Raw genomic sequence first — 25,993 nt, 5'->3', positions numbered from 1 at the left:
ACAACTTGCCTATTAATACAAACATGTTGGTCAGTATATTTAACTAAATGAGATGCTATATTCAGTTTGTAAAGTGTTATTTGATGTTCCTGCCTTATTCTAAACTTCATAAACTCATTTATGCTACGCTAGATTGTGATGCTCCAGTGACTTGGGCAGTTCTAGAGTTGTTTCCTAGCAACCACTGTAAACATCAAGGTCTTGAATTGTTATGTCTTTAAAGTGACTTGTTTGAATTTGTTGTGAATTCAAACATGCTGCTGACTAGTTCAACACAATCCTGCTCGCAAAAGCTAATTAAGGTAAAAGACAAAATATAATCGTAATAGGATAATGTTCCTTATGGGCATCCTCTGTTACACCTAATGAGATATCAATACTGAGCTTACGTTTGTTTAAGTTAGCTGAAGACAAAGTAAGACAGAATAAGCTGCTAGCTGGTGGAAAAAAAGCGAAGCATTTATCCACACAGTCAGATTTTATATTTCAGGAGTAGGTTGAGACCAAAACAGAGATGAAGGGAAGTGTAAATACAGGACAAGAAATTGTAATGTTACAGTAGTACGCAGCTTTTTGCTAACACAGCACTGTTACTGCTTTAGAGGACCATAATATCTCAGGTTTTGCATTTGCAGCTTGTAGGCTACTGCTGCCCCCATAGTATACAGAAAAATCAATTAGTGCAACTATCAGTCAAACTTTAGCAACACAGCTGTAAAGATACATCTACAGAAAGTCAACAGGCCATGCAGATGACTATTAGCCAGACGTGAAAGATTAAATGATAACAGAAAAGAAAAACATTTGAATTTTATTTTTTTTATTTTTTTTTATTGTATTTTTTTTTAAGATAGATGAAACGAATTCCAGGCTATACCAACAGACAATCAATGTTTTAAGTCGTGCAATGAGCTAAAGTAAAATGGTTCAAAGAAATGTACTCAGTCACTTCACATAAATGTCAACTGTAACTTGAGTTTATTATGTTTGAATCCCACCACATTGAACAAACTCAAACTTAATTTAGGTTGAGTGCTTAACACATAACTACATTAAAGATCAATTAACCCGATCTAACACAATATAGCTGAAACAAACCACGGACAAAGCAGTGAAAGGAGAACAAACCTCTGAAACCTCAAACCCCAGAGTCCACTTAAAGCAACCAAGCAGGCATCGTCTCTGAACACAGAGAGCAACAGGAACAACACCAGTGTGAAATATTTCCTTTGACGGCTGAGCCTTTTAGTTCCCACTCGCTGTAAACCACGAACACAAACACAATGATTAATAATCATAAATCAGTGGATGGCATCAATATAAGTAGCATGGAGACAGCAGCAATTTGAAATGAAGCAGAGGATGGATTTTTAAATTGCGAAACAGGTGAAATAAAAATAACTGAACCAGAAAGTTGCACAAAAGGCCAAGCTGAATGTTATGCAGTTGTGTTTCACCTGCTCCTGTTGTTTGTCAATCTGAACCCCTTTTTAAAAAGGTTGCACTCTCATATTGTCTTGGCTGCATTGTTTCGTCGTCTATTCTAGTTTGGCCTGTATATGAACTGAGCTGGTATGCATTTGTGAGTGTGCAGCTGAATCTCCAGCAGACCTGACACATTTATCCCAGTCTGTTTAGAGATATTCGTCATTCTTCATGTGATTCTAATCTTTAATTTGCTTTAAACTTTGGATAAAACCGATTTTATTTAGAGCTTGAACTTGTGTTTTTCAGACAGCTGTTTGGAGGTTTTTGCATTGTTTCGACTTTAAAGCAGCTAGAAGCATGAGCAGTCAGATGATCAGCTAAGACTGTAAACAAACCCTGAGGTTAACAAAAAAAAAAAATTTCTCACACTTTCTTTTTGGTTGTAAACAGTTTTCCTGCGATGACAGCTTTGTCAGCATATCACGTGCTCTCACTTTTACATTTTACAATCAAACAATGCAGATTTTATTGAATGACTTTTTCTGACCTTTTGAAAAATACTAGTATATGATCATTTTTTTACCGTCACTAAAATGATCAACACATCTTAAACTCCTGGAAGAACACACAAGGATGATCATACACTATAGTTGTTACTCTGCTTCTGTTGTATTGGCCAGTACTTTCAAATAAAACTCAAACTTTATAATACACAACTCTCCTTCACTGGTTTTGTGTTTCATGAAACATTTCAGGATTTCCTGGACAGAAAAAGAAGATTTCAGTGGAACAAACAAACTTATTTCGATTGAAACTATGGAAAATAAAGCGAAGAGATTAGTTTTGTGGTTTTACATAAGCAATGTTTTGTTTGACATGTCATAATTATAAGGTACATCAGTACTCAGCCATGTTGGTACATGCCATTGTAATCACATAATAGATCACTGCAATCAAATGACAGCTCCACCTAACGACATGTGTGTTTATATTAGAGATGCAGTCTAGATCATGAGTTCGAGAAACAGACTGGAACGTGTCTCTCACCACATCTCTTCCCTTTCCCTTTTTGTGCCCCCCCGGCAGGTCTGAATTTCTCCTGTGGTGTCTGTGTGGAGCGTGCCACACACCCACTCCACAACAACGACGGCTTTTGCTTGCATCTTCCAGTGTTTCTTCTGTCAGCAAGTCCAGCAGAGCTGCAACTCTTCCAGTGCCAGCCCTGACACATGCGAGGAGCCCTGCCCAACTGACATGGTGAAGATGACCAAGTCGAAGACTTTCCAGGCTTACCTGCCCTCCTGCCACCGCACCTACAGCTGCATCCACTGCCGGGCACATCTGGCCAACCACGACGAGCTCATCTCAAAGGTATGACAGCTGTCCATGAGTTCACATCCAGTCTATCCTGCCCTTCACTTATGACACCCTGCAGCGTTTCACGTGTCAGTCAACATGTCTCTTTCATTTATTTACAGTACAGACTACAGGGATTTTATAGATGTGTCATAAATCTCCCAGTAGCCACATTTGGTGACATCATCAAGGTCAGCGGGAGAGATATAATATACGTTTGTGTGTGTGTATATGGTATGTGTGTCTATGAAAAAGGCCCATAGCTTTAGCCAGTATGCTATACAAGGCATCCTGCTTGAGAGATTAAATGACTTTATCAACTCCTATGACGACCAGTTTTGGTCAATCACTGCACAGACGTGTGTGTGTGTGTGTGTGTGTGTGTGTGTGTGTGTATATATATATATATATATATATATATATATATATATATATATATATATATATATATATATATATATATATATATATACACTAAAGAGAATTGTAAACGGGTACAGATGTCAGATCTCATGACTTTTATAGATAGATAGATAGATAGATAGATAGATAGATAGATAGATAGATACTTTATTGATCCCGAAGATCACGAAGATGCATCAAAAGCTTTTTTATCAGTGAATTATAAAAAGCTGGGAACCAGATGGGTCAGTGGTTCAAATCCCGGTGTGGACCAAAATATGGAAGTTGGTCTGTTGGCTCGAGAGGTGCCAGACCACCTCTCAAGCACTGCTGAGGTGCCCTTGAGCAAGTTACCAAACCCCAACCAGCTCAGGGGGCGCCTCCAGTGTGGGGCAGCCACCGCACTCAACAATAATAACAGATAAGAGTGCGAACCAGAATTTCCCCCTCTGGGATTAATAAAGTGTAATTAATCAAAAGAGGCAAAATACAGTCAATGCTGCAAGATATACGGACAAGCAAACATCCCTGCACGTTTAGTCTGAGTTCACATGCTGTGAAGATGTTTTGTTTCAAGCATTTGTACACCTTTTATCTTGAACACTTCTGGACAAACTATCAGAAAATATGCAGACACTGCTTACAATCACGCTTTGAGAATTATATGACTAAGTGTATATAAGAGAAAAAAATATTGCTCAATGTAACTTTGAGGGAATTGATACTCATTTGGGGAGTACAGGGAGAAAAGCACTGAAACACATGAAGTGCTGGAGTTTGTCAGCTGTTCATTTCAAAGTTTTCCCCACATACAGTCACAGACTCCCGTGTGTATGCAAATGACTCATTGTCTCATTAGTCATGTTCTGGATGACATAGTGCCACGTTAACAATATTAGACTGTGTCCTGGTAACATTTGGTAATTAATAAATCTGTGCTCAGCTAAACTTTGAATCTCACTCAATTTCTCCCAGGAGATCGTCTGGTGTCATCTGGGTGTTTTGTTTAAAGGCACTTTGGCTTGAAAGCAGTGTAATGTTCTTAGATGCTCACCTGCCTCATTTCATCTCTAAAACGTGTGTCCCTCTCAGCTACTGCATTTGAAGTTTATTTTGGATTCCCGCAGACTCACATGAAAGCCACTCGTGTTATTACTGAAGTTGCTTTGCTGAAAGGAGCTGAGCAGTGTCTGAACGTGTAACCGTCTTGGCTTTTCAGACGTTAGGCATAAGTTTGAAAACATTAGAGAGTTGCTTTTCTACCCAGATGCGTAAGACAAATTGTCAGCATGAACATAAACAGACAAAATAAATAAAGTCTAATCAGATTGTTTTATTGAGAGAGGAAACCAAACTGTGAAGGACTAAAGATTCATTAACACTTTGATGTGTAAAGGTATTTTGACTTGTAGTGACTGCTAAAACGGTCACAAAAGAGCAGATATTTCTGAGTCACACATTTGTTATGTCTCAATGGATGATGCATGTCCTGAGTAGATTGGTGGGATGAGTGTTTCTGAGACTCTTCCCTCTAATATAAACACTGGAAGATGTCATCACCATCTGCACCAATAATCCCTCTCTGCTGAGCAGAGCCTTCTTAAACAGGAGCGTCTCCTCTCTTCCCTCCTGGTTTCACAGAAAATGAGACATTTCAGTTTCAGCGTCGCTGTCAGATGTCTGTTTGAGATACTCGTCACCTGAAGTGACTCCAAATGACAGTTCATTACCATAGAGAGTCTAAAAGTGAAGATGTGAATTTAAACAGGTGCTTCTTGAATTAATGTTCCACCAAAAGCTTCTCATAGATGTTGGAATGCTTTTGAAAAAGTCTGTTTAAACACCACACGCCGTCTTCAGTGGCAGTAGCATTGAGACGGTCTCAGTTGTATCAAAATCGTGGCGGGGGGGGGGGGGGGCCTAGAGCGGTGTGCACCCCATTTTAAAAGCCTAATAGTCCTCCAAGCAGGCGGCCCGGGTTCAAATCCAACCTGTGGCTCATTTTTGCATGTCATTCTCTCTCTGACTCCAGGCACTAAAAGGCCAAAAATAAATATTAAAACAAAACTAAAAAAGTAGGGAAATAAGCATTTGCAGTTCTCCTTTTGTGTCCTATTGTAACTTGTATTGAGCATATAAGTTCATCTCACATGTGTTCTGCTGACTTTGCATTCAGAAACATGTGGATGTGCAAAAAGATGAATGCATTCTTATACAATAAAAAAAAAAAAGGCTTTGAAAATAAGAATAAGCAATAATGATCTATGGTGTCAGGTTGTTGAAGTCACAGTGATTGCAAAACTTGTATATCCAGCTTCCACTCACCATTACTGGCTTCTATTTCACCAGAAAGGCCCAAACTTTATACAAGTAGGCAGTGTCAGCAGGGAACTGGTGCTGGATTAACTCAGTAACTCTGTCAGGAACTGATGAACTGTTGATTTTCTTTTGGTATTGTGCCTCTTCATTTTTGGTGACATTTTACCTTCACAGGTTTTCGTCACGAGTCTCTGAAGTGCCTGTAGCCTTTTTTTAAACTGAGCCAACACTGCAAATCAATATCCCAACGGGGGATTGCAGAGTTAATCAACTGGATCCTTAAGATATTCTTCCAAGTAATTCCACTTGTGCTACAGCAGGACAGTTTCAAGAAAAATGTTCCTCTGGGATGAAGCTGCTTATCAGTTTTCTATACAACGTCTGGTTCTCCAAGAAAAATGAACAATAACTCCCGGAAAAGTTCCAGCTTCACAACAACCGTTAAGTTGCTTTTGGCTGCTTGCATATAAATCTTCCCACGTCCCCTCCTCAATAATTATCATTTTAAACGGAGACAAAAAATATAAAAATATCTGTCTAATAGTCAGTGACAAAATGTGACCCCGAACTGAGAACAGGACTCCTTTTGGTGTATTTATATATTTTAAAGAAACACGACTGTATCAACAAACAGGACTTCTGGATATTGAAGTCCACATTATCCAAACAGTTGTTGACATTTGGAGCCAAAGAAATATCTAAAGCTGTCAGAGTGCTGCTTTTAACGACAGCTGCCGAGCAAAGTTCTAAACTATCAGATGAACCGGAGCTTCGGCGACTGGAGCGATGACCTTTCTGTGTAATAATATGACAGTGTGCTCGCCGTGCGCTGCACTCTCGCCACGCACTAAGCTGATTATTCAAGTGGCAAAGATGATCAATCTGCTCTGCTCGCCATCTCCATGTCCAAATACATTTGCCTCCTGCGGCGCAGAGTTTTGGAAGCTCACAACTTGTAAACAGCCCCACCAGCAGACTGTGTTGTTCCTTTCTGCAGCTTCAATATGGTCATTTCAGTTCTGTGAAGTCTGCACAACCGGGACTTCAGAAGGTTTTAATTGTTAAACACTGTCACAAATCATAATTTGGCTGAAAAGAGGAAACCTCGTCGTTTATCTTCACTCCAGTGTCGTGTCAGATATGAGGATTTATTGTTCCGTGACACTGTGACGAGGCAGATTGAGGTGTTTTATGAGTTTGGATGCTGTGAGGTTTTATTGGCTCCTGCTGTGCTGGAAGTTAAAATGCAGTTGCTGCAAATTTTACCTGGATGCAGAAAAGAAAAAAACAAACAAACAGAAGAGGAGTTCGGAGAAGGACATGATATACTTATTTACACAGAAACAAATCAGATCTCCAGGAAATCAGACTTCAGTGTAAGAGCCTTGAAGTGTCAGAAAATGTGACGACAATGATGACTGTTTCTGTCTGGTGTCACTCCTTTCTGTTTCACATCCTCTTTTTTTATACTGTAAACAGGATGTTCATGGGGTTTAGATTCCAAGTACAACAAGGAAGAAAACACAACTAATGTTAATAATAAGACTGACATAAGATCAGTTAGTTATAAGAGTGTGCACACAGCAAGATGCAGGCTAGTATGAGATGGATGTGAATTCACTGTTTTAAGGGAGAAGTTTGCTTTTATTTTGAAAGGCTGTGATGAAGTAGCAACCAAAAAAGAAGACAAAAAAAAAAATCGCTGAAATTGTTAAATAATGTTTGACTGATAAAAAAGGAAACATTTGAAGTATTAACAAAAATCAACATTTTAAGCATAAAAAATAATCAATTAAAGTTTTAATAAAGTCTACATCTTTCCAACAATTTTCCTTATTAATGAATTACACGTTCTGCAAAATCACAGCATTTTAAGACAGATGCCATTCCATTAAAGTCTCCCTAAAAACTCAGATGAAAAGTGTGTTTTATTAAAGATTTTTGATGATCGAGAACCTGGAATTGGTTGAGCACTGATCTGCCAAAAAATAATAATACATTTCAAGATCTATCAAAACAAAACAAAAATCACTTTTACATGTGAGGAGATGAAGCGAGGCACACGGAACAGTCAGTTGCGTGTTGCTGTTTCTGTCCTCATTGACTGGCTCTGTATCACTGCATGTCAGCATGTGTTGAAAGGTCAACACCCCGTTTTTACTTTCTTCTGCTGCCACACGGGATGAATCGCAGAGCATGTAAAGAGGAAAAGAGGATGTGTCTTTGCAGATTATTGGCTGTGATGCAGCTCAGTGAAGTCAATCTGCAGTCTACAATTAAGCCTGTGCCAATACACAAACAGAAGGTTAAATGTCAGCTTGTATATGGGCTTTTTTTCCAGAAGATTTCGGAGTCAGCAGGGACATATTTGGGGATGCGTGCTGTTCTGATGACCTGTGTGCTCCAGATCCATTCTGAGATTACATTTCCTACAGAAAAATCAGATATGGTTTTTTGATTATATATCAATCGGAGGAAAAAAAGCTTTAAGTTTTGGGATGTTAAACTGTTGTTCAGTTTATCAATCACATGTTTTCTTAAAGCCCAGAATCTCAGGTATCAGATCCTCCATCTGACTTCAACCGGAACAAACTAAATGTCTCCAGATGCTTGTTAGTTTTGGTGCCTTATCGAAACAAACAGTAGGGGATTAAAAAGCAACTAATTAAAATAGCAATCAGTAAATACTGCACCACGATATAACAGGAGATGAATTTATTCTTGTGTAAATAGAAACCACAAACCAAACTGGGCTGCTTTCCAAATATGGCCGATTGTTTCAACTCCCTGAGCTGCGGCTACTGGGCAGAGTTAAATCTCATCCATTCACATCTCACAAATCAAAGTGCTCGGGTGTTACTGGTTCTCCGGCATTTCTGCTCCCAGTGTCAGCTGTGAGGAGCCATGAGAACAGTGTAGCGTGACTCTGAGAAAGCAAACACAACACAAACACAACTACCTCAAACACTTTCAGCTTCTCCCACGGCGACCTGAGGAGCCCCGACACCCGAGAACAGAAATATCTTGCTTTACTCTAATTATCTATCACTGAGAGAGCGACAGATGCAGCTCATAATATGTCAAAGTCACACTAAAGAGGTAAGGGAGAAGTACTTTAAAGGTGTGGGAAGAAAGTTTTTTTTTTTTTTTCTTATTTGTGTTATATAATTTTCCTGTGGAGGAAAATGTGGAACGATAACCTTTTTCATATTAGGAGAGTTTTTTTAATTGAGTTGGGTTGTGAACTGTCTGCTGCTACATGCAAAGATGGAAATGTCCAAAATATGAATTTAGACTTAACAGTTCTGAAACCCGAGCAGAAGTCAAAGCTTGTCAGCGTACATGTTCACCTCAGAGTTTCCTGTATGTAGTCAGAGAAAATAACAGTAAATATCTGCTGAATGAAGCATCAAATCTCCAGAGATCACTTCAGTGAGGACTGAACTGTTGCCTGGTTTGTGTGCTTCTTGTTTATTGGGTCGATGCCACGAGGTGACTCCTGACACACAATCCCCTTTAATATTAAGTGGATTGAATTAAAGGATCTTCTCTGTATAGTCTGTCTGTGTCCTGGAAGTTTCACACAGTAAAGATCAGAGGTTTGTTGCTCTGACACAGACTCGCCTGACGTTTCCGTGTCTGTCTGACTACTTTTTGACGCCATACTGTTTACACAGACGTGTGGGCAGAAAAAGAGTGTACAAGGTCAGTGAGATGAGTCTTTAAATAAACAGGACTGTCACCCAACAGTGAGTTATTATTCATTAAAATGTTGAATGGTGGCCAAGTGTCTCCAACAGAACTATAAGATATGCCCCTATATGCTCCCAGATCAAAAGTATGAACTAAATGTTTCTTTTATCAGACCGACAGCATACAACTCAAATGCATTCATTTTACAATAAAATGAAACTGAGACGAGAAGCAGATTTCAACATTTTACAAACTCTTATCAGGGATTATTTCTCATCTTCGATTGATTATTAGTTCATCCTATTAAGAAAACTGATTCCCTTTTGTTGTTGATTATTTCTTTTCTTTTCTTTTTTTTTGGGTGAAAAAACTTTTTATTGTTAATAAATGTCAACAAGTTCAGCATTCATACAACAATACCGGCATATTTGAGCGTGGGGGAGATAACAATAATGATAATAAGAAAGACCGAGTGGCGACTCCCCACCCACCCATCCCCTAACCCTGTAAAACTCTTACAGGACATGAGACTATGTTATGACACAAAAAATGCAATTACAGGTAATGATTACAGATTCCTTAATCTTATCTGCCATTGTTTGCCACACTAGAATAGTGTCCGCTCACGCACTGTGCATTCATGCCAGCTATCGCTTAATTATGTCAGTGTATGTGTTAATCCAGTGGGACTCAGTAATTGTGTTTGGAGGTTTCCAACGTAAAGCTGGCCTCTTCTTGGCAGCAGTGATGCCTGTTAAGAAACATAGCACAATTGGAGGAAACATAGTACAGTGACATGCAGTACATGAGATAAAGTAGTACAAACTTCCCCCCAAAAAAGCCTCACGTCCTAGCATTCCCATTACATATGTACGTATGAGCCTATAAGTCCATCTGAGCACAGGGTGCAGATTGGAGATGTGACTCCTCGGAGTGAGGTAAGTCCTGTGGATGTCATTTGAAATGGATCCGTTGATGGTCTGGGTTTGTAGAAGCAAAGACGGTCGAGGACCAAATCTTTTCCCAGTCCAGCTCGCTAGACCAAACGTAAGATAGGGAGTGTTTTATAACAGGCGTGTTGATCATTTCTTGACGATAATATTCTGTATCTGAATATCTCGTAAATAATTCTGACGTTGCTTAAAATTCTATTAATAAGCTGTCTGTACTCTGCTACGCCTGTTGGCATTTGTGTGTTCAGTCATCCTCAGCAGCATCACCGGTCCTCAGCATCAAGCCTTCTAAGCCGATTATGTTACTTAGGAGAAGATGACACCATAGTCTGGTGTTTTCCACAACATGTTGCCAAGGCCACTCGCCCTCTGCGCGATTGATTTTCATCCCACATTTGTCAAATATCGTGCTCTATTAAAGCGTTTTCTTTCAACAACTTTTGTCACTGTGCACCCCTCAGTAAGAAAAGTAGAATCTCTAAGAACACAGGCGGATGTGTTGGGAGGACTTCTGCAGACTCTGGCACACTTTCTCCGACAGTTGCATTTTGTTGAGCTGGAAGTCTCACTGAGCCAGGTGTAAAATGTGTTTCCCCTCCCCGAGCTTCCAGGCACGCCAGCCGGCGAGCAAAGATGCAGATGGAGCAGCAGAAAGAGAGGATTAACCTGAGCACATGGGCCCTCGCTCTGCCCCGCCCTCCTGCCATTTAACACTGAACTCAATATGGGAGGCTTTAGTTTTACTGCTGCAGACCTGAATGGAGATGCTAATGTTTCTGATTGCGCTTGAAGTACCTGACGACAACAACAGCAAATATTTGATGTGATTGAGTGATCCTGTGCAGTGTTGTTTTTTTGTGTTATCTCTCATGCAGAGCATGTAATTAAATCTTAAATTATTTGGGCCAAGATTTCAGATTCAGTCTCAAATTGATGCACTTATTTCTTTAATCGTATTCTTTATTCATCTTATTTTTTTCACTTCTGGTGCATCGTAATTAAGCCACTGTAGAGACTTCCTGTGGTCACAATGATGGAGAAGAGGAACATAGGAAAATGACCAATCTGTTATCTGTTTTCCAGCCATGAGCTCTGTTCCTATGATTTGTAATATTATGTTCCTTTGTTCAGGTAAAGTTTGTCATGTTCCGACAATAAAGAAGTTTAAACCATGTGTGTTTAGCATGTTCACACTCTGAGCTCGCTGTTTTTTTTTATGCTAGTATAGGTTTATTTCTAATGAAGACAAAGTGCAGAGGAGGCTGTTTAGCTATCATTCAACAGTCAATCAGTTGATCTATATTTCTATTCACATAGCTGGAGAGCATGTATACTGTTAGAGTGTAATACGACCTTTGTGACCTCCTGACTTTGGCTAACTTTGATTATAAAAGAGTGAGAGAGGGAACAGTAGCTAATGGACTCCTCTGTCACTCACGTGTAAAACATCAGTCTGTTGGCACACTGTCAGCTGAAACAAGACCAAAGAGACGCGGCCTCTTTGGCCACATGTTAATGCTGAGAGTGTGATGAATCCATCAGAGGGTCTTCATTAGTCTAATGGGTGGGACGAAGCCAAGGTGCTGAATAAAACACTCTTCCTCCCTCCTCAGTATTCAGGCGGTGTCATGAGGCTCCAGGAGCACGTTCACACTGCAGGCCTTCACGCTCGGCTCTCTCTGCTGCTCGCTGCCAGCTGATTCAGGACGCTGCTCCCGTCTGCTGCAGGATGTAACTTAAATCTGATGGAAACGTAAAGTGACAGTGATGTAGAAAAGATACGCCGTGCTCAGGGTGACAATAGCAACTGATGTCAGATATCATTCGAGACATGCTCTCGTTGTTTTCAGCATGTTTCTGTGCAAAGGAGTAAACAAAGTAATCCCAAACTGGGCTTCACTGTAGTTGTCACTGTGGCGTCCTGTTTGCATGCTAACACAACTTTATGCAGCTTGATATTTATACAATCAAATAGTTTCTCTGTGACACTTAATAAATGTCCACAACTGTATTTTTACAGTAAAGAAATGTCTCTTGATGTTTCTTTGGTGCAATATGTAAGTTTGTTGCGTACGATCGTAACATAAGGTTGTGCTATGTTCAATTCCATTTACACAATCCCCTTACAATGAACACAAAGCAAGCTTTAAGGTTTACCGGAATCGTTTAAGTTGAACCCTCAGCTAACAACGTCGGCATCTGCTGAGACAGATGGTTAAGACAAGTCAACCTCAGCAGGTTTGTAAATAGTTTCGTCTCTAATCTTCATTCCAGGTCTGACTTACTGTACTGTCACGACGTTTTAAGAAAGAAATGACATCCCGCGTTTTTTATTTTGATGAAGAGTCGGGAGCACTTTTTTTTTTTTCTTGAGAACTCTCTGCTCTGTGATGATGAAGCGAAGTTTGTACTTGTGTGGTGGATTTCTCCATGTGAGGTATCGTTCCCTTCAGTCCCGCGTGGTCAAGAGGATTCGTGGATTTTCAGATTTTCTTTGTAGAAATCATTTTTTTGGGAACAACGGTTTAAAAAAAAAAAAAAAACTAGCGCAGTTGCAGCGGTTTAAGAAAATGAGCTCTGTAACCAGGCTCCATCTTTAGCTTATGGCAAACCATGAGGGAGTTCTCCCAGAATGCACCTCTCCCTGCACTCTTTTTTGGGAAATTTTGGAAACAGTCCTCGCAGGATCCTGTTGGGTTGCTAATAGGATTGTTGGGAGCCCGGAGGATTTTAGTGCAAACCCCCCCCCCCCAAAAAAAAAAAGATCTGTCAAGCTGCTGTCTGCGTTCAGAAAACATGATCCAATTTCTTTTGTCTTTTTTTCCCACTCATCTTGTAGGATTTTGCCGTAAGACTTCAAACGGGGCTGTAATGTGACAAGCATCCTCATGCTCTTCATGTTTTGGTAGCCGGGTGATCTACATCGAAGCAGCTCAGCACAGACACAGCCAAAGTAAAAATAGACTGTGGGAAAGAGATAAGGGCTGGAGAGACGGAGCCGCCCCTTTTTTGCCAGTGGTTTGGTTGATGGTTGGAACGCAGATTTGACACCCAGCTCTTGTCACATGCCGTGGATCCCCCCCCTCCCCCTCCCAAAAAAAAAAAAAAACCTCTCTGGACTGTGGAGAGGACTTGTTGACTCTGCTGGGATCGACCTAGTTCCCTCACGCAGCTAAAGGTCACATGTCTTGTTGCTCTGGACTGTTTGTGTGTTTGTGCGCGTGCATAGAGTTCACTTCAAACACAAGCGATGAAGCAGCGAGACAGTAACACCAACAGAGACGAGGGGAAAACAATCTTCCTTTTTGTTTTTTTGGTTAATAATAGTTATTCAACAAACACTAGTAACAATAACTACTCTTGTATAACACGAATAAAAAAATAAAGTTCCCAAGGAGCTTTTAATACAAGAACAGCACATTCTCAATTAAATCAAACCAATCAAAAAGTGCACACAAAGTTACACATACTACAATATTGTTCTCTCCTGTTTTAATAAAATGATCTGCTTTAGAGCTTTGTAGTGTTAAGCATTGACATGACTTCACACACTGAGCCTGTGTGTCAGTGGTTGGTGTCGGGTGGTGTTTGGTGTCTGTGGTCAGCGGAGGACGAGGCAGCTGGTGCGCCTATTAGGTGGTATTAGCTCAGCGCCCTCAGCCGCAGCCACAAACTTATCTACCACACTGATTTGCAGTGGAAAAAGCAAAGCCGATTGGGGCCTTTCTGTCGGCCATGGATGACGAGGCCGGAGGAGGAGGAGAGGACAGCAGGCTGTCTGGCTCTGTCGTCACCCACTGTGACGGCTCTGCTGCTCTACACTATGTTTACCATAGTGTGCAGTACTGTCATGTGTGAAGCATCCTAAAATGTAACTTCTAAAGTCCGCTTTTATGTCGTCATTATCAGATCACTTATGGTGTTATTATTCCAATCTCTACGTCAAGCACTTCATCACTCTCCTTTCTCTTGGATACATTTATTCACTCTTCATGTTTAGTTTGGAAAAGCAGGCGAGAGCACAGTGACTGTTGTTTTCAAAACGGCAACATGATATTTTTACATTTCGGAGCACTTTGAGATAACTGATAACATCGGGTGCATGCTCTGCTCTGCTCGGCCCGTTCATATAGTGTGGCCTTTGAAATGTTTGCAGGAGGAGCTGTTGAGACTTTTGAAAGTTGTGCGCACTGTCATCTCCTGCCTCCTGCTGTTAAGCATAAAGCCTTTCTCTGTGTACAGTAGGTCTGCAGAGACATGGACACTGTCACTTGATTCCTGCCACACGAGAGAGGAAATACATGGAACATGTTTGGTAAACCTCAGCGACACACTCTCTGCATTTTCAGAGACTTCTGAACGTAAACAAAGCAGTGTTTGTTTACAAGAGAACCCCACAGGGAACATTCAACTCCACTTATTCCTCCACACTTTAAGCTAACAGTGTTTCAACTTGAAGTCTTCGGGGGCTTATAGAGACGCTTTGAATTAGGTCTTAGCCGTGTGATTTTATTTAAGTCCCTGTACAGTTTACAGAAATACCCATAAAAATGGATTTTGGTTTTGCTTTTATGGACAGTTGATTTCAGGGGAGTGTCGTCATTGTCCAGGCGTTGAAGTCTCTCCCTCGATCAGCTGGTAGAAGCTGTTTGTTCAGCAAAAAACATCATCTATAGTATCTGCTTGGGAAAATGGGACTGTTAACTTTGTGTAGTTTCATAGATTTTGTATCTCAGTAATTCAAAACACAATATCATTATTCTCCACCCATTCAATTCAACCCCCCCCCCCCTTTTTTTTATTTAGGTGAAGTTCTCAGGTTCCAGTGGCTTTTTACATTCCTTACATTGTTTCATTTTTATTTTTAAAAAGTAGTAAATGACTGAATGTCACTGTGAAAACCTGTGCAAACGCAAGTGTTCCTCCTCTTACGTAACAGTACGTTAAAAGGCGTACGTGAGGAATGAAACGTAACTCCTCCAGAACCGAGACGTGAATGAAAGTTGATGTGTGGCGAACAGACTCCCTGATGTTGATGTGTTCAGACAGCAGCTCCTGTGCTCTCTGAGCTTCATTTTATGTCTTACCTCCAGCCAAACTTGTGCGAGAGAACCTTGGCAAGGTGGAAGAACAAGTATGCACAGTAGTTACTGAGTGAAAAGCACCCCGGGGCGTCGCTTGCTGACATTCTTGTACTCGGTGTTGTGGTGCAGCTCTCTCATCGTAGACTTACCTGATTGTTTTCTCTCTCTCTTTCTTGTTTCAGTCATTTCAAGGCAGTCAAGGAAGAGCCTACCTGTTTAATTCAGTGTAAGTATTTCAACACGCATTTAACCCCTCTGTTTATTTTATTATTCTTTAATACACAACATGTCATTTATTGTTAAATCCGATCAGAGTAATATCACAGCGACGCAGGCCTTGTTTATGTCATTTACATGCTTTCTTCTAGCTCATCTTTGGCCAGAGTTATGAACTGTGTTGTAAGCCTGAGGGCATTTATTTGAGATTCATCCCGAGTTCAACTGTCCCCCCCTTCATATTAGCCTTCTGCCTCACTGTCACACTAGTTTAGTTTTGTTTTCTGAATATTGCCCCCCTAGTTTAGTCCTTCAACTCACACAGTTGCAGCTGCTGTTTCCACCACGGCTGCACACACAGGTCACTATCATGTTTTAAAGTACAAGACTTAGAACACGGTGTCGCCAGGTCGAGCCTCTTGAACGCGGCGAGAGAAAAAAAGGAAACGAGCAGCTCGACTCGCCATCGATCAAAATGAATCAACAGCACGCTCTTCAGCGAAAATCCCTCTCCTGTCTTCTGCTTTAAATGTTTTTCTTTCTTTTTTTGGAGGTTAATGTCATTGTGTGGTGACCACTTTTCTGTATCAATTATTAAGCTTTGTACACATATAGGTTGTGTATTTAAAAGAAGACAAAACTAATGATTTCGATAATGTTTGAAGTGTTTTTGTGTACTGGTACTTTGACCTTGATCATTTAGCTGTACATCTTACATCATGTCTGGCAGCAAGTGTTTCCATCGTTATGGTCAAACCAATAGCGTTACTTAGCAAAAAGAAACTTGTTTTTTGTAGGTGGGGTTGCCTTATGTGGAAAGTATTTTGGGGTGAAGATGCAGGCAGGAAAAGAGGGGCAATGATGAAGAATGCACCCCAACCACTTCATCGAGCTAAGCTATAAAGTTTTGCTTCATTGAAATGTTTACAAATGATAAAATGTAAGGCATCCCTGATAAAACATTATAAGCTCTCTTGATGGACATTTGAAGCAGTGTGAGGGGCTCTTAGTACTTCGCTTATGCCCTACGTTTAATTGGCAAAGTTAACACAGAGATTACAATCTGAACTGAATTCTGTTTCCTGGCCTCGAAATCGTCAGGTGATGTAACTGTTTTGACTCTGTTGTAAGCTACGATGTTACAGGAAGTGCTTGCAAGCATTTATCTCTTTGTACTTCTGAAACACCTTTCAAGGTTAATTTCTTGGCTGGTTGGTTTTCGAGACTTGGCTCTCAGTCTTCCTGAATGTATGTGACAGTAGAACTGCTTTGTGCCAGACGAGTCGAGAGACCGCTGTCCTCACCTGCAATGCTGAACTGAATGAAACGGAGCTCTGTATAGTCTCCACAGTTTAGATGAACAGTTTGAAAATATGCCTGATGAGAAAGAAAATAAAGTTATGTGAACAATATTGGTGGTGTTTTACAGAAACACACATCTACATTTGGTATAAAAAAAAATTAAAAAAAATCTAAATCCAGCAAACAACCGATGTAGCTTGGCTGCATTTTTCCGTTTGTGGCATGAGCTTTAATGAAAATGTCATTCAAAGGTTAGCTAGCGGCCCAGTGTTTACTTAGAGGGAGTGGTGTGTTTAATGAGAGTAAAAGTTCATATAAACATAAAAGTCCTGAAAAAATAACAGATTTCCATGAATAAAGCATTTATATTTAAATCATGCACACAAATGCATAGAATGTTTTTGTTTGTTTGTTTTTTTGTCGTATTATTATGAAACCTTTTGGAGCCCATGGATTGTGTTTTTTTGTTTGTTTTTTAAGTTTGATACCCGTTTCAATTTGAAAACAGTTCAGATATTTGGGGATGGCAGTAGCTCAGTCCGTAGGGACTTGGGTTGGGGGCCGGAGGGTTGCCAGTTGAAGTCCTGACCAAAATATGGAAGTGTCTGGTAGCTCTCGAGCACTGCCTCGGTGCCCTTGAGCAAGGTACAGAACCCCCACCAGCTCAGGGGACACCCCCTGTGGGGGCTGCCGCCGCACTCTGGCATCTCTCCATTAATGCATGTTTGTTTGTTCATATCATAAAGCTACAACACAAATACAGGTTTTACAGGTCATTTAATGAATGCATTGATAAGAGATAAAATATAGATAATGTTCTATACAGAAATATTGTTTAATCTCCTGTTTTTGGAAATCGTATTTCATTTTTAGTTTCGGTTTTTGTGTGTTGTTTTGACCGTATCATATAAGGTATACTCAAACAGCAACTGTGTTGAATTTTATTTAGAATACTTGATTTTAGGTTTTATTTTTTATTTTTCATTATCATTAGGTAGAAGATGTAAGCTCTCCTTCCTCTACTCTTCTCCTGACCTTATCCCCTCTTCTCCTCTTCCTCTCAGGGTGAATGTCGGCTGCGGGCCAGCAGAGGAGCGGGTTCTCCTCACAGGTTTACACGCTGTGGCTGATATCTACTGTGAAAACTGTAAAACCACGCTGGGCTGGAAATATGTAAGTCACTCCAGAAACTTCAGCTATCTTTTGTATCTCCTGTCTTAATGGGGTTTTTTGTTGTTGTTATGCAACTGTGTGGTTTCTTAGCTTCATAGGAGACAAATGAAGCGACACTATCGGAGGTCAAAAGAACAACGTCGCTCTCTTTCGAGCTCTGTGTTGAATTCACGGTGACTTTTTTTTCCGTCACGATTGTATTTGGAGAGACTGAGCACGTTTGTGTCTCCTAGCGCTGAACATAATTACAGTGCAGAAAGGTTGGCTGTAGACGGGCAGACTCGTACCTCTGAGAGTCTACAGTGATTAAATGTCAGGCCGTTTTGAAGAGGCTTGTTCTGGTAATTGTCTGAAAAGACTATAGGAGGGTTTAAAATAACTGAACCGAGTTTCAGACAAGGACTCACTTAAAGACGCTCCTTCAGTGACATTAACAATTAGAGTTTCTCAGAAAGGTTTCGCACTGAAGAGCCAAGCTGGTTTTTGCAAGGCAAATCAAGCTGAGCTGATAATCAAAGACACAGAGACACGTCAACACTGCAGCTTTAAAGAATAGAGACTCATGCAGGAGCTCATACTGCTCTAAAAGAGATCTGTTATCAGACAGGACGTTTAGACAAAGAGGCGCTCTGGTGAATGTGCAAGCTTCTTTCAGAATGCCATAAACTTTTCTCTGCACCTCAAAGATTCTTAGATAAGGACACAGGATACGAATAATATGTAAGAAAGTTTGCTGTCAGTCTAAAAAATATACATCCATTTATAAAGATTCGTTTTTATATTACCTTCAGTTATCATCTAGTAGAGAGACAAGCAAGGGGATAAGAAATAAAAAAAATTAAAAAAAACTGATTTAAAGTTCAAAGTGGTTGGTGCAGGCGGGTGGTCCGGGTTTGAATCCAACTTGAGGCTCCTTTCCTGCATGTTGTTGCCCACCAGCTCTCCATGATTTTTGATTTTATTCATTATGTTTGATAACTTCAAAAAAAAAAAAAAAAAGATTCTAACAGCTAATTTGAGGTACCTGTTCAAACTTTTAACCACATCTCAGTTATAGCCCATAAACTTTGCTCACATGAGAATGGATAGACTATGTGGGGATGGATGAATCTTACATTTAGTCTGCGGAAGAAAACCACAAGCGCTGTTAAACATTCTTGCATATTAATATAGAAATTTTTTAAAATTATTATTATTTAAACACTTAAGGTTTTTTATTAATGACCTTTCAGAAAGTTGCCTGAAAACACATTTGTTATTGCCCAAAGTAGAAACCAGGGACAGGTGAAGAGCGTAGGGGAAGACACAATCACAGATACAACAACCCAAACTGACTCGTCAAAAGCCCCTTTGTTGTTACCATGGTAATCATGTCGCTAATGAGTCCATGCTCTTAATCACTAGTTTGAAGTTTTCCTCAGCACAGCTTGATGCTTGTATTGTCAATAATGGTCCCATTTAGCATTAAACAGACAATAAAACAGAGAATGATTCATCATGTTGCTACCTTTTGATTGATTAGTGTATAGACTCAGTGAACTGATGCAGTTTGATTGACAGGTGATTCAGCAAAGAGAGCATTGTGTATTTACCATTCCTTTAAAGTGTGTTCATCTGTAGCTCCAAGAAAAGCTTACAAAACAACGAATGAGGTTACATTGGCAATGTCCACCTTTTATATGCTTTTTTGGTAAAGGCTTTGGGGTTGAAGCATTTCATATGTTTTCATATAAATAGCCTTTACTACAAGTTAGTTTGAGGTTTTATTTGCTAGCAGTTTCTTAAAAATAGTTAAATATTTTATCATTTTCAAACTTTATGTAGCAAATATAATTTATTTCTCACATATTGTGTGTTTTTGTACAGTCTGTAAAAAGATATAGCTGTGACTGTTATGATTTTTAGCATGAGAGGTAAGTTAGGTTCTTCTGCTTGTGTGAAAACTAGTTTCTTAAGTGCTTCAGTTTTCTCATCTTTCGTCTTTCTCTGTATGTTTTACAGGAGCACGCATTTGAGAGCAGTCAAAAGTACAAAGAGGGAAAGTTCATCATCGAGCTGGCTCACATGATCAAGGACAACGGATGGGAGTGACGCTCCGACCTCACTCTTTTTTCTTTTCTTTTTTTCTGACCTTGGAATGCTCTTTATTGAACTGCGTGGAGCATCAACCATCAACCACCCTTCCCACTTTTTGACCCCCCCCCCCCCACCCCCCCCTCCCCTCCCCAACCTGCCCTCCTTTGAAAATAAAAACCTCCACCCCTCGCCTCCCTCTTGTGCACACACTCCCACCTGCTCATCTTGAAACCGAACAGAGCAAATAAAACAAAAACAACGATGAGGAGGCGGAGCAGCTGTCGAAAGATCACGTCACAGGAGTCCTGTCGTTACTTCGGAGATTGTGTGTTCTCCTTCGCGGCTCTGGAGCTTTTGGGATTGACCCCCATCCACTCACATCCACCCACCCAGCCCCACTGAAACCACGCTTACAATTAATTGTGGTGATATGGCGACCACTTTGCAAAAGGAGACAGTTTTCACTGAAAGAACATTTCTTTGTTTTCTTACTTTCACCTATCCAGCGAGATGAATGAATTTGATGACTGTTGTTATTTTATTGTTATTTGCTTTAGTTTTTTCTCCTGGCTTTGGTAAGGTTCGGTTTGATGGCAGATGGATGTTACTGGTTAGCATTTATTTCCCCGTCAAATCTGTCATGCTTTGTTTGGCTTGTTTATCTCTTCCCATTGCTGAGCATATTTTTCTTTGCTATTGTCCAAATGAGAAATCAGGAACAGGTGAGGATTGGAGGGGAAAGGGAGTTTATTCTAGTTTTAAAAAAAAAATCCGTAGCATTATCTTGCTTTCTTTCTTTGAAACAAATTGACAAAGGATGGGATTGCAGTCGTGTGGACATTGAATTTTCTTTGTTTCCTTTTTTTTGTGATTTTTCTTTTCTTTCCCCCCTTTCTGGTACCTTTCTGCACACAAATAGCATTAATGGCATAACCTAGTTTGTTCGACATAAAGGGTTATAGATAAATATATATATATACATATATAAATATTTGTAGTGGCTAATGCGATAGTGGCTGGTCCCATTTTGCAGCAGTACAATAAGTGGAGTAGCCATGAAAAGAAATAGTGCATTCTGCATCATTACTATGTTATAAAAGAGACGTTTAAATAGTGGAACTTTACACACTGCATCAAATAGTGTTACTGCTAGTGGACCCTAATCCTAAATTGAAAAACTTATTTTATGGAAATGTTTTATCACACAATGAAAGGGTTTGGATTTAGTTTTTCATTCAGATAAATCTTGTGGGCGGGACCTACGCCATGAAACATCTCTAATGGCCTGTCTAGAACGGAAAAATTAAATTTGCAATCGAGGCTTTGCGAATGCAGACGTTGTTTGGATTTGCAACTGAGGATTTGTTCACATTTTGAACATAAAAATTACGAGCAAAAAAATCTTTTTTTTTTTGCGTTTAATTTTCTAAATGTTCATATGTTTGCTCTACAATGTTTTACTCATTGATTAATTGCAGTAGGTCAAGTTATGCTCTTTAAACATTTTAAGTTGATTGGATAGGAATGGCACACAAGTAACTTCACAAACCATTGTCTTGTCTGAGGGAGTTGAAATCAGCATCCCTGCGTCTTAAAACATTCTGGCAGATTGTATTGTTCAACTGTCCAGCAATGAGACACAACTACATATGAATACATGTACACATGGTATTATTACATATCCATAAATACTATGAAAATGATATACAAATGCTGTCATGCACATGTGTATATGCCTATGACTGTGTATATATGCATTGTGTGTGGTCACACATTACACAGTGGCATACTTGAACAATGTTTCATCTCTTGCACTTTGCGGAGGCTTTTGGTTCATGTCAGTTTAGAGGCAAAACGCTTTTTAATGGCCTTTTTCAAAAATTTGGAACGGATTGTTGACGACGGAAAGAAAGTTAGAACGCGAGGTTTTCGACAAGGTTAAAACTGTTGTTCCCTCATCTCCCGTTTTTTTTGGTTTGTTTTTTAAGCTTTGAAAGTATTTGGTTTGATACTATTCAAATGATACTGAAAAATCATGCTTTTCCTCTGTGTTTTCTTGGTTCTGCCTAGAGCTGCGAGGCTTAATTTATTAATTGATCAAATGGCTTAATAGTTTGATACCCTATGATTCATTTCAGGGACACCGACTTAAACATTTAAAATATCCTTCTTTAAGAAATACAAATAGTTAAACAATCGGCAGTGTGATCAACAATGAAAATAGTCATTAGTCAAAGCCAACATTTCTCCCTTCCTTTTGGAGAGAGAAGTGTTTGTTTGTTTTTTTGTATTCTTTGCTGCTATCCTATACGACTCCCTCCATGTTTCCCTCGCTTTCATAGGCCTTTTGCACTTTATGCTTCTCCATCTTTTCTCTTTCTGTCATATGATGTACTACATGTATTGTCTCTGTGTTGACGGCATCTGTCATTTGCCTCTAAGCCGTATGAATCTTGTGCCTCTTCAAAACGTTAACGGCCTCTTCCTTACTTTTTATTTTCTGTTGTGCAGTGCATAACTTTGAAATATACCCTCATGTGAATCGATGTCTCCTCCCATCCTGGTTCTAAAAGGCCCTCAGAAATAACTTTATTCGCCAAAATCCTCGTAGAGTTTATCCCTGTTTCTTCTGGAAAACAGAGACTTGGTATATGTAAACATATATTTTCTGAGTTCAGATTTTGAGGTGCAAAAACAGATGGATATTAAGTATATTATTTCTTAGAGTAAACTATAGAATGAAAGTTTTCCCGGGGCTTGTTGCTCAAGTTTTTTTTCATTGGAGGATAAAAACAGAAGCAGCAGGGTGGGACGTTGGAGATTTTAAAAATCAGCAGTGATTGATTACTTTGCCGGCAAGGTCAGTCAGATCACACGACCTTTTATCTTTAGAACAATGACAATGCAAACCCTTACTTGTTAACAATGAAATCTACTTGAAAATATAAAGACATAAACAGCTGAGATATTGGCCCATGTTACGGTTTTTGTACATATTAAGTAACATATTTAAGGTTTTATACGTATTTCTACTGGGTTAGTTGTTTTACTTCCCCAACTTGAAGCACTTTTGTTCACTGTACCTCTGGCTGTGTGTGTCTGAATGTGCGTGAGTGTGCATTGTGCGTGCATGTGTATTAGCCCACATGCATGCCTGCACACGAAAGTGAATGTTTCTTTGACTTTATTTCTCTTGTTTTTCCTCTTTTATTTGGTTTGGAAGTGTTTTTATTTGTCCTGTGCTGGTTTCACTGTCTCTCTCTCTCTCTCTCTCTCTCTCTCTCTCTCTCTCTCTCTCTCTCTCTCTCTCTCTCTCTCTCTCTCTCTCTCTCTCTCTCTCCTCTCTCTCTCTCTCTCTCTCTCTCTCTCTCTCTCTCTCTCTCTCTCTCTCTCTCTCTCTCTCTCTCTCTCTCTCTCTCTCTCTCTCTCTCTCTCTCTCTCTCTCTCTCTCTCTCTCTCTCTCTCTGAGGTTGACAGTCAGGTTAGTTTAATTGGAGGTGATTTATCCCTGTTTTTGTTCTGGGTTTTTTCTGTTAGATTGTTTATTTAGCTTGTGTGGTGAGAGCCCGTTAGAGGGCTAGTGTTTAGGTCTCTGCTGAGCCGTGTAGACGTCGAGGGCGAGCTGGAATCTCCCACCGTGTCGCAGGGAGAGCCTTTACCAAGGACTCTTTCACCACCACAGTCAGTGCCCCCTGTGTAGAGGGCTTCAGCTGATCAAACGCACCCTATGGCGGGCCATATTGGAGGTCCTCAGCTTTTGGCAAACTGGCTGTGAATATCTGATTGTATTTTGTGCTGAATTTCCCTAAAATTAACTGTTACATCCGTTATGTGCGTGGTTTTATTGATTGATTTTGCTAAGGGAAGCTTGTCAGCTACTTTGGCTTTGTCCCTGCATTGTTATACTGGGTCTGCATCCGGGTTCAAACAAGACCTCCCAGGATCTAAACACTCCTTCAAATGCAGCCTCCACTGCACACCCCTTGGTTAAAGTGTATCATAACAGAGGCTGAAAGTCTTTGTTTTTGATGACATTGGGTGAATTAAGTGCTCATCAGAGATGGACATAGAGTACATTGTGACATAACTACAAGGTGTGATCAGAGGTGCAACTCACCTGAATCTTAACAAACATTTTTGCCAGGTGTATATTCCACTTTAATGGTGCATTCAAGTGTGCTTTTCCATTTTCTACTCTCGGTAAATAGGACACAATTTCTGTTCCCAGAGATTTATACATAACCAACAGACTGGTATTCACCACTTTGTCCGGCATTTCCTGGTAACATTTTTGATCACTCCGGAGACGGAAAGTTAATTATTGGCCTCGGGAAGCACAGTGGACAGGAGCATTTGACCCCACCGTCGCTTTATCGGTTCATTTGATCATATTACATGATCAACCTCAGAAAATAAAGTATGCCTTGTATTAGAGCTGTAGGTGTTCAACTATCCCAAGTACTTTTTCAAGTACTTGCTTGTGTTGGCTTTTGTTAAAATGTAAACATACACAACTCTATGATAATTAAATGCCCATTTCAATACAGTGGAAAGCTCCAAAAACAGCAACTAAATTGTTCAGTGATTTTTGTAGACATTTAGGCCTTTAGTTCTTCCAAAGGAAACTCTTTTAAGGACAGTATCCTTGGATGGTTGGAAGCTTTTATAGTTGGCCCACCTTTCCGTCTGATATGATGGACATATATGGCTTAAATGTCAAAACTCTTGAGTTTAAACTGATGAGCTTGTCACAACTCAGAACAAAGATTCAGGCACTGGAGGCTACATTTGAAAACAAAACCAATTACTCCTTACCAAACATAATTTGTCAACTTTAATGTCACTGAATGGACCCACACTAGTTCCTGCACACAGCCAGTTTCTCCAAAGGACCTCCAAGATGGAGTAAGCAGTGATATCTGGGTGAAGTGTAACCCAACTGCAGAGCCTCTTTACTCAACGCTCCGATCAGTCAATCTAAGTTTAACCAACAAAAAGCAGGTGCCAGTGTCACTGCCGGTGTCTACCAAATAAGAACCAGGTTCTATCAAATGCATCAGTGTGCAGGGAGGAAGCCAGGAAACATGGTGTGTCTCCTGGAGATCAAACTGATATACCAAAACTAAAGAGGAGAAATCCTGTCACTGATGACTGTCTTTCTGTAGAATGTTTTGATTCTCTGAACTTAACAGCGTCAAAGCAGCCTGGACAACAAATGTAGATATTTGCTGCTGAAAACTGTTTACTTTTTATTGTTGTTTTGTTTAATTGTGACACTGGCTACCGCCTTTTTGTGCTTTGTTCCTGTCTCAAACACTCCTGGAAGGATGTCAATCAAAGGCAGGATGGGTGTACCAGGGGAAAAGACAAGTTCTTTTCTTAGGACTGTTAAACTACAGTTTAAGGTCTAAAGCATGTTGTATTTATATTGGCTATATGTTGTGCCTGTTTTATTATTATTTCTTCCTAAATTAAAAAAATATATACTTTTTATTTGACTACATTGCTTTGCATTCTGTCCTAGTGAAGCCATGTCACATGTCTGTTTTCACTCTAATGTAAACTATCAGATATCACAATAAATTTTCAATGGCATTAAATTGTGGATTGTATGAAGTGGTTGCTTAGTTTTGTTGAATCTTTTAAGGGAATACTTTGGAAAATGTAAATACATTAGGGTGTGTATGTGTATATTTAAAAATCTTATCAGGAAGGGTTAGCATCATGAGATCAGATTATAAATGATCTGAAATGTGACATCAACAACTCGGACAACAACTTGGATTCTTTCACATTTTTTACATAAGGAGAACCACTCACCATGTGAGAACCATGAGAATAACACAACTAATGAAAACAAAAGGAAAACATGTTTTTGAGATGTGAGAAACTGATGAGCTAAACTTTGTCACACAAAGGCTGAACTTGCTGTTAGAGACCTAGAAATGGGAAATGGTAAAGAGACCTGAGCTTTTATAGGTTTATAGTCTT

At 39.8% G+C, this 25,993-nt stretch overlaps 1 protein-coding gene across 3 annotated transcripts in view; it reads left to right on the top strand.

Annotated features, from left to right (window-relative positions):
- Positions 1 to 25,602, top strand: part of ypel1 (yippee-like 1) — a 30,931-nt gene extending 5,329 nt beyond the window's left edge. For 2 of the 3 annotated variants that reach the window (XM_079341895.1, XM_079341894.1), the window contains exons 2-5: positions 2,515 to 2,799; positions 15,418 to 15,461; positions 17,818 to 17,926; positions 19,928 to 25,602. In XM_079341895.1, coding sequence (XP_079198021.1) covers positions 2,683 to 2,799; positions 15,418 to 15,461; positions 17,818 to 17,926; positions 19,928 to 20,017 — 360 coding nt within the window. In that variant the 5' untranslated portion in view covers positions 2,515 to 2,682 and the 3' untranslated portion in view covers positions 20,018 to 25,602. Of the gene's footprint in view, positions 1 to 193; positions 303 to 2,514; positions 2,800 to 15,417; positions 15,462 to 17,817; positions 17,927 to 19,927 lie in introns of those variants that run through there. The other variant, XM_079341893.1, reaches the window with a different exon arrangement.
- The last annotated feature ends 391 nt before the right edge of the window (positions 25,603 to 25,993 follow it).

This window comes from Symphodus melops (assembly GCF_947650265.1).
Source record: "Symphodus melops genome assembly, chromosome: 1".
Lineage (NCBI taxonomy): Eukaryota > Metazoa > Chordata > Actinopteri > Labriformes > Labridae > Symphodus > Symphodus melops.
This window is presented reverse-complemented; position numbering and strand designations above follow the sequence as displayed.